The sequence below is a fragment of the Hippocampus comes genome, unplaced genomic scaffold, assembly GCF_001891065.2.
Source record: "Hippocampus comes isolate QL1 unplaced genomic scaffold, H_comes_QL1_v1.1 scaffold238, whole genome shotgun sequence".
In the NCBI taxonomy this organism is placed as follows: Eukaryota; Metazoa; Chordata; class Actinopteri; order Syngnathiformes; family Syngnathidae; genus Hippocampus; species Hippocampus comes.
In genome coordinates, this window is record NW_017806177.1 from 318464 (window position 1) to 327919 (window position 9456).

Consider the following 9456-nt stretch of genomic DNA (forward strand, 5'->3'; position numbering starts at 1 on the left):
TTTTAATGGATTTTAATGAACTTTAAGGACCCGTGGGAACCCTGTTATTGTTGTTCACAGCTTCTGTTGTTCAAACAGCATTCTGGCTGTCGTGGGCTGCCTGCTTGAACAACTTGGCAGCAAACGCGGAGGAGCTACTTTACAAAACCGTCAGTGCTGCGGGGTTAGTGACCATTTCTCAAACTTTAATTCCTACTCAAAAGTGACAATATGAGCACAATAATTTTCACCTTTTGTTCTGTATGACACTAAAGGCGCCTGGTGGAAGGCAATCACACATAGGGGCTGATTTAATAGCTCATTCTAGATTAAATTGTTGAACTTTTGAAAAGTTCCGTAATTGTTGAACTTTTGAAATGTTCCATTATTACAATAAAGAAAACAAAACATACAGTATTTCTAAAAATGATGCCTGTTAATGCTGTGGGGTGGTGGGTGGGGAGGGCGGGGAGTGTGTATTTGTGTGTGTGTGTGTGTGGTGGGGGGGTGGGGCAGTTTCAAAGCTTGTTTGAATAATGTCATTTGCTTTTTCTATAAGCGAATGGAAACCAAATCTATGAAAACTGCAAATTGGATGTTTGTGATAATAAAATCTGATTTTATTTTTAAGCTGTTTCTCTGGAACGTACCACAAGGAAAGAGTGGCAGATCAGCATCAGCAGCTGGTAGAGGATCTCCTTCCGGACTTCGCCCGGGAACTGGATGAGGCCACAGTAGCTGACGGACATGAACGAGTGACACAAGTCAGCACGGATGTCTGATATGTTGTTTAGTTTTGTTTTAGTGCGATGGCAAACTCACACGGCGATGCAGGCGCGCAGCTTGGACACATCCTTGGATCGCCTAACCACTTCGCACAGCGACAGCAGCTCCACACAAAACGGATGACTTGGCAGCGACAAACACAGAATGAACGGACATTGGCAGACGTACCCGCCATTTATGTCTTTTGGAAACTGACACACAGAAAAAAAAGGTGCAGTGATACTCACTTTTCTTCTGAGGTGAAGACGTCAAAGCAGCCGTTGGACAGCAACTGGTTTAACATTTTGAGGAACGGGAGGGCGATCCTGAAAAGTACATTTGTTTGAGAAGTTGTCAATGCCAATAATCACGAGTTCGACATGATTGTAATGTGGAAGAGAACAAATAAAATACAGTACTGTATTAGCTGAAATATGCACCGTTGCCAGACATTTGTGGAGGGCCAGAACAGTATTTTCATGCCCGGATCACAAAACAGCGAATAGGAGCGTTCGCTCAATGCGTGTATTTTGCTTTCGGTGACAACAGCTGCTATTTGTACCTTGTGTTGCGCACATTTTCTCTCAAGATTTTAATCAATGCGTCCATAGCAAAGTGCTCCAAAACAGCGCGGTCATGTTGGATCCCACGCAGGTAGTCAAACAAAGACTGGGAGGAGGCCGCAACCTGGACAGGGCCGTCAAAACACACACACACACACACACACACACACACACACACACACACACACACACACACACACACACACACACACACACGCTCAGTGTGTATGAAAGACATTATAGTACCAGTGACATCCACTCTGCTGGAGCTCTGAATGTGTGTAATGTCCCCATCGGCATTAAATATAAACTGTGATCAATCTGTAAATTATGAGCCTGACTACCACAAATTACTTGTACAAACAGTAACACATTTGTTGATTAAAATAAATCCTTTTTATGGCTCCATAAAAAAGTCCAGATCTACCCAAGGGCCTGTGAATGGATTCTGACTGGGAGGCTAGTCGATGCTTTGGCTCCATGAGTGAGTGTGTGTGTGTGTGTGTGTGTGTGTGTGTGTGTGTGTGTGTGTGTGTGTGTGTGTGCGTGTGTGTGTGCGTGTGTGTGTGTGTGTGTGTGTGTTTGTGCGTGTGAGAACGCTGATGTTGGCCCGCATATTGATTCAGGCCTGGTTCATTTTACAGGCGGCCCTGTGCAAACATATCAATCCCATGCGTCTCCAAGGATTGTACATCTGTGGAAAAAGACAAGCTGCCAGAGCAAAAACGAACTCCGACGATACACTCAAATTCATCTGACCTCATCATCGGCATGGTTGTTTTGCTTATTCCCCCTCCCAAGGCTAAAAGGGTGGGGGGGGGGGCAATGAGTGTTACGTAGAGAGCAGGAACTTGACTGACCCCAATGTTGTTAAGATTAAACCGAAATAGAGTTGTCCTCAGGAGAGGAAAACCATTTTATGATTACAGCACAAAGGGCTAGCGCAGACTTTGCGGGATGTGCGGCTCCCTCTTTTGGCCGCTTTCAGACTACCTTCAAAGGCGCAAAGGTTTTTCTTTTTTTCTTTTTCTTTTTTTAACAAATGCACACATTTTCGCCAAACTCCAATGGGTGATTCCCAAACAGGGTACCATGAGAGATCATGAGGCGTACTTTGGGAAACAAACCACTTTCACTTAATTTGTTTGAAAATGATTTCTTAATTACAAAATATATCTTTACTCATCTATCAATATGCATGATGGCATTATTTCAGTATTTATACTTTGATGGTGACATTTTTAAAATGGGTGACTTGACTCACAAGGTTTGGAAATGCTGTTCTAAAGCAAGAAATGGGACTGTGGTCATAATTTTAACAAATCAGAAGCCTGAAGAATGTTAGTCATACTGTAAGAGAAGCAAAACGAGCAACATCCCCCAAATCAGAATCCTGTGTGTAGCAATAGAGGACAAAAGTAAATGGTTCTCGGGTGAGTTTTTAAAGGGATCATCTACAGTAGTCAGCTCTAAAAATTTGCATTTCATTTTATTGATCACAAGTAAGCACTGCCTTGTTGAATCTGCAATCACTTATTGTACCGATACTCTTTATCGTTAGTTTATATTAGAATATATCTTGATCGTATCGAAATCCAGATTCATGATATTAATAGTGAGGAACGATATCTGTCACGTGACCATGCCACGCTTGTGTTGCATGGAAATCTCAGTTCAACCGACCACATTCCTCCTAAGTTTGGCGTTGATTGACAGTTGAAACCAACAGATGACAATCATGTTGCGGAGGGACACGCTGCTGCCTACACAGCACACGCGCGAGAAATCCACTTCTGTGTTCGCTGTCAAGTATGTACCCACGGTACACATACGCAAAAAATGTATATGACCATATTTATAACTTCAAAATCACCACTAGCAGAGCTTGTTGTAAAAATTGACAAGCCACACAACACATCCATCCACATTAGGAACCGCTTATCCGTATACTGCGGTTGTGCAAGTGGTACATAACAACACACACATTGATTCAGTTAACGCATGCATGCACACAAACACAATCAAGACTTGTAGCGTGAAATTGTTATTTATCACTAATGCACAGTGGCAGAACAATGTAAATATAACTCATTTTATAATTCATTGCGGACTTAGTTAATGTGGATGGCTGTCAGCAAATTCAAAAAAAAAAAAAAAAGAAAGAACGCGCTCCTCCTCTCCAAACTTTCCACATGCAATGTTTTCTTTTCTTTTAAAAACTGTATACAGTAGTTTTCACTGAACCATAGCAATATTGTTATCGTATCATGATCGAGATATCTGGCAAAAATGTCTCAATATTAGGTCCTAGTTTTTATGTATATGGAGCATAAAGTAATTAACTTGCTAAATAAATAAAGACAAAATGAAACATGTAAGGATAATACATCAAATAATAATACAAATTTAAAAGCAACAACAAACGTAATAGGGAGCTGGAGCTTTTCCTAACTGTTTCACATAAAAGAAAAAAAGCACAATATATCCCCCACACCCCCCCAAAAAAACACTACCATCAACTCACTAATATTGAAAAAGATTTGTTTTGGAGAACTTTCACCCTGGCCACAGATTTCCAGAAAGTACGGCTTCATACACATAATTTGCAAGTGGACAAAAGGGCAGAAAAAAGGTTTTAAAAATACCCGTGTGTCAACATGACCCGTGTGTTGCTTGGCAGACTGTAGACTGGGATGGAAAATGTTTCGATTTTCCCTCATGAGTCACACCCTTTTACAAACACTTCAACATTGCTGTGCTCTACAAGAAGCGTGTGCGATATACTTACTGTGGACTGGGTCATCCCACCCACAGACACAGTGAGGCCCAGCAAAGTTTGGTACTGGTACTCGGGCAGTCCAAGTAGCTTGGTGACATACGGGAATGCTTGGGATGGAGCTTTCCAGTTCAGACTGGCTTTGACTTCCCTGAAAAAAGGAGATTTGACTCATGAATGTGACATGGCAGGGCAGGTGATGGATGACTGTGGGCGCTCACTGTGGAAAGATGCTCAGCAGCTCCTCTCTGTGGGGGATGTGTGGAACTGTCGGGTCGGCGTAGTGCAAGAGCTGCGTGAAGATGGTGCCCGCGTGAGCTCTGTAGTGGTCAATCTTCTCCGCCGACTGTCGCGCGAGTCTGCACATCATTAACGTCACCCTGCAAGGAAGGTGACAGATGACAAAGTTAACTTCAAGCAAAATAACAAGGGCCTGAGGAGTACACCTTTCTTTTAGGGCTGAACGATTTTGAAAAATAATGAAATTTTCTTCCCCCCAATAGTGTGACTGCGATTCATTATGCAACTGTTTCTTTTTTTTCTTTCCCAAGGCCCTCTTTCCATGTATTTTTTTAAAGAACACAAGCAAGGAAAATAATATGTATTACAATAAACAATGTCAGAATTACCACACACAAACGTTTCGGTCTAAGCATTCACCATGACTACTCCACAAAAGTATATCAAACAACTGCGGCGTGAAAGTAAGCAAAATTAAATCAATAAATAAATAAAAATATGTGGCTTTATCACTTCACCTTTTTATGCTTCATGAAACAATGATACGTAAACAGGCAGATTATACTTCTTCTGCACGGAACTGAACACAATATAAATAAGACATACGTAAATATATAAATAGAGAAAATACAGCCTACTGACTGAACGCAATGTTTTTTTTCTCCTCCAAAATTACAACCTTTGCCATTTGAAAATTGTATTTTACTACCCCGCAACGTCGATTTGAATCCGATTGATTGTTCAGCCCTATTTCCTTTCATGCACTGACCCAACCAAGCAGGTTTTTTCAAATTCCAAGCGACCGTTTGGTCCATTTTTGGTTCGTGTGGGAAATCCAAATTTTGACTTCATAGGAGGTGCAAACAATGCGCCACGATGTAACACTGAACAACCAAAGCCAGGCGGACAACTACTTACTGGTCTGGGAGAAGGATTTCTGGTGCTGTTCTGGTCACCAGGATGGTAACATCCTTGAGACTTGTCATTGCTGCCTCCCTGACCCTAGAGGTAAAATCAAACGGAAAGAAAAGGGAAAAAAATGAGTTTGAAATTGTCAATTCTCCAGATTGATTTATATAGTTCGGATATTTGACGAAAATGGAATCTGATTGAATAGAGTGTGACTGACGTTTTCGTACACAAGTGCATCACAATAAATGTTTTTTTTAAATAGTTATTTCTAGTTTTCGTTAGTTCATCAAAATTTAAAAAAAAGTGTTTCACTTTATCATAGTTAAGAAAAATGAATGAAAATACAAAAAAATGCATTAAAAACATTTCATAAACAAAATGAAAAGGAAAGTGTTTATTTTCAATGACTGGCAAACAGCAAATGACAAAACTAATTACTGCCAATTATACTGTAATTATTGCGAAAATGTCCTTCATTTTCATTTTACCCACTATTTTCATACATAGGCTTTTTGGGGTAGTCTGAAATGCAGGTAATTCGGCTTTGCCAATTTGACGACAGCTGTGTGGCTCTTAGGCACATCGAGAGTAACTGACATAGTCGTATGGGTACAACATTTCACCGAGACGCGACGTCATCAGGCCATGACTTTGTATTCGGGCTTTAGACCTTTAATCTAGCACCCGTCGAATAAATCGTATTAAAAGAAAAAAATAATAATGCTAAAGCTAATACAAATTAAATTTAGTACACATTCTGATTACCGTATTCTAATTAAAACTAAGTGAATTTGAAAAGCAAAAGCCAAAAATAAATTAAAACATAGTGAAAAATCCAAAACTATCATAACTATGGTGTAAAATTAATCCATAGGATATATGTGTTTCAGTTTTTGAATTCAACCCCTGAAATAAATTTAAAGTTTTTACGTTATTGGAGTTTATTGGGATGCACCTGTGGCTCTTGTGTTCCAAAATAGAGGGAGAAAGAATCCGCCCATCCCATGTCGCAATAAAGGATAAACGACAAGCTCGGTGGCATTCCTGCTGAAGAAGTAAGCATCACCTCGGGCTACTGCTAAGACAATCAAGCTCTTCGTGTCTGTGTATCCCTGGGTGGAGCGAAAAAGTGAGACACGACAAAAGGCCCAGAGGGAGGGGAACATTCGCACTACCTGAGGCAAACCAAAACAAAACAAAAATACACCTAGCGCGACTCACCAGGCACCCACATCCCCTCTGCTGTCCGTGGTGTAGTCGTCCATGCTGTCCAGGAGGACGCTGTACACGTCAGCTATGTTCTCTGAGCAAAGAAACGACGCCGGGGGCCCGTCGGCACAAACACCCGCCTTCATACATACTCTGATTAGAAAGGGATAATGAATATGGACGCATTATGTTAAGTCAACACTGTTCAAACACTTATTCTTGCTTCTTCGACACCCTGCAGCTGCCCTAAACTACATATTAACATGAATAAATACCTGTGATTACAAAGTGGATTCTTATTTGATGAATGGGTGTCTTCCGAATGAAAAAAACACAAAAAAGTGCCAAGTTTTATTCCAGATATTCTTGAGAAAAAAATTGCCTGCGACAGCTTTGGCATAAACTAGCTTTAGCATAAAATAGCTTCAGGATTAGCAAGCCTTACCATAGGCTAGCTTTAACATAAGATAGCAACCTAGCTAACGAGTTTAGATGATAGACGATAGATGTGGACAGATAAATAAAAAAATTTAAAAAAAAACTAAAAAAAACTAATTCAAAATTTAGCTCAAGTAGGAAAAATTTGGGGGCTTAGTTGTACTTACACAAATGTATTATTTAATAGGCTGTTACATGTATCGCACTTTTCGACCTCGAGTACTCAAAGCACTTCACATTGTTATCTCATTCACCTACTGATGATGTAGCATCAGGAGCAACTAGGGGTTCAGTATCTTTCCCAAGGACACTTTGACATGGTCGCAATGGCCAGGGATTGAACCAACAACCTCTGGGTGGGAAACGACTACTGAGCCATGCCACCCCCTATTTAACTTTGGCTTGATGAATAACAAAAAAATATTTCTAATATTGCCTTGTTTGTTTATTTTGAGATTTAATGCTCTTTACAATTAAAAAAATGCTACTTATTATGTGTTAATATTTTTTTCTGGTGTTTGAAAGCTCGATTTAAGACATTAGAATGCCAATTAATCCTTGTGTTAAGACTAATTGATTCAATGCCTTTTAAGACTTTTTAAGGATACTCAGGAAGCCAGTTACAGGTATATTCATTTGTTGTGAAAAACAAACAAAAAAACCCAAAAGCCGAAAACATTCAAACACTCATGGGTTCCCTGTAAGGGAATAAATAATGTGACAGTAAATGAAAATGATGAAGACCTATTTGTGGGGAAAAAAAAGTAGGGTACAATTTGACTGACATGTCATTCAGGTCTTACAGGTATTGTCAGTCAGATGTTTGTTTTGCCCTCAGTGAAGCTCGCAAAACAACAGAACAAAGAACGATGAAGACACAAGAGGCCTTTTGAAAAACCAGCCGACGCAAATAAATAAGTACAAAAAAAAAAAAAAATCACAACCAAATAATAGAAGAAAAACAGCGCTCACTGAGCCAGCGCTCTGACCGCGTCCCTCCTGGCCTCTGGGAAACGCCCCTCGCGCAGACAGGCGGCGTGCATCTGGCTGAGGCTGTCGAGGATCTGAGGCGGTAGAAACATAACATCACGCTGTTGCTGAGACTAACGATACGAAGGTTAACCATGTGTGTGTAGGTAATACGTGTTGACTTGAAGCACACCTGCTTCAGTTTGCTGCGGATCATAAAGCTCGGCAGACAGCCGAGGGCCAGGGCAGAGCCGCAACGGGTGAGCAATTGTGGACTCTGCAGCTCCTCAATATACTGAGATATGAGCACACCTAAACATACATTCATTCATTTGGATGTCAAATAATGCAGCAAGTGTTCATTATAAGCGGGCCATCGGGAAAAGTGTCCAGACACATTTACATGAAGAAAAAAAAAAGTGCAAAAAGACGTAATTTGAGAAAAGTCAGTGTTACTTGAAAAAAATGAAATTTGTGAAAAAAGTCCCGAGACAAAAAGAGTAACTATAACGTGATTTCTATTTTACTTTCGAGAAAAAGAGGCAATATTAAAATAAATAATCAGAATTTACTGGAATTAAATTATCATATAACTAACATCAGTTTTGCAAAACTATAAAAGTCAACAGCTTTCTTCCTTCACAAATTGTTAGTTTTTACTCAAATTAAAAATTAATATTATCATATCACTCCCCCCCACCCATTATATTCCAACTGTTGTCGTAATGACTTATTTGACATATTAGAGAAATTTAGCAGAGATCTCTTATGTCTCGCGTGTGCCTGCTTGTGCGCATGTGTGTATGCGTGCTTATGGACGGGTCGGAAGTGGGAGGTTGGCTGCTTGAAAAGTAGATCTTTGGTCAAAAAAAGCTTGGTCACCCCTTTTCAAAACAATGACTTGTACCCTGAAAAATTGAGCTAGTTGAGTAAAAAGAACTCACTCTGCTTCTCTGAGTCAGCCTGGTCAGGCTGGGCCTGGTAGTATTCCTCACACAAAGCAGACAAGGCACAAAGCACAGCGGCCTGTCGGCACACACACACACACACGCACACACACACACACACACACACACACACACACACACACAAAAAAAAAAAGCAACCATCAATTTGAATAAGACACACTCACATCAAGTGATGACCATGGTAACACACAGTCATAGCTTAGCGTTCAAATGTTTGACACAGATCTTGCAATGGAGCGCATGTTTCTATAAGGCGTAGAAAAAAACGTAGTGTGTTTCCGGTAACCCGACCGACCGAGAATTTCTACGTCGAAAAAAAACTTTACGGTCGGCATTTTTTTCAAACAACCCTCTACATTTTTGTGTAGAGGGTTTACATCGGTGCAAAGTTTCGCGATATTCACGTTGAGCGCGTGCGTCATTTGCCCTGTCGTCTGTCAATTGAATCATGGCGGCGGCCGCGATCTCCGACGACAGTTTAAACCGTGTTTTCTGTGTTACAGTCGCATGCTCGCACCGTAATGTTAAGAAAATAGCATCCATTGATGTATCAAAAAAATAAAGCGAACTATTTGATGAACACCACGGGCCGAGTAAAAACCGAGGGCGGAGGAGGACGGCGGCGGCGGTGGTGCAG

General features: G+C 40.6%; 1 protein-coding gene across 1 annotated transcript in view; it reads right to left on the reverse strand.

Annotated features, from left to right (window-relative positions):
• The window catches only part of tbcd (tubulin folding cofactor D), a 31480-nt gene that overhangs the window by 1545 nt on the left and 20479 nt on the right, over positions 1 to 9456 (reverse strand). The window contains exons 26-36 of the mRNA XM_019897355.1: positions 8796 to 8877; positions 8045 to 8163; positions 7855 to 7946; positions 6457 to 6597; positions 5242 to 5325; positions 4305 to 4463; positions 4096 to 4234; positions 1307 to 1431; positions 993 to 1070; positions 802 to 888; positions 630 to 717 (exon numbers count right to left, since the gene is read on the reverse strand). Coding sequence (XP_019752914.1) covers positions 630 to 717; positions 802 to 888; positions 993 to 1070; positions 1307 to 1431; positions 4096 to 4234; positions 4305 to 4463; positions 5242 to 5325; positions 6457 to 6597; positions 7855 to 7946; positions 8045 to 8163; positions 8796 to 8877 — 1194 coding nt within the window. The remainder of the gene's footprint in view (positions 1 to 629; positions 718 to 801; positions 889 to 992; positions 1071 to 1306; positions 1432 to 4095; positions 4235 to 4304; positions 4464 to 5241; positions 5326 to 6456; positions 6598 to 7854; positions 7947 to 8044; positions 8164 to 8795; positions 8878 to 9456) is intronic.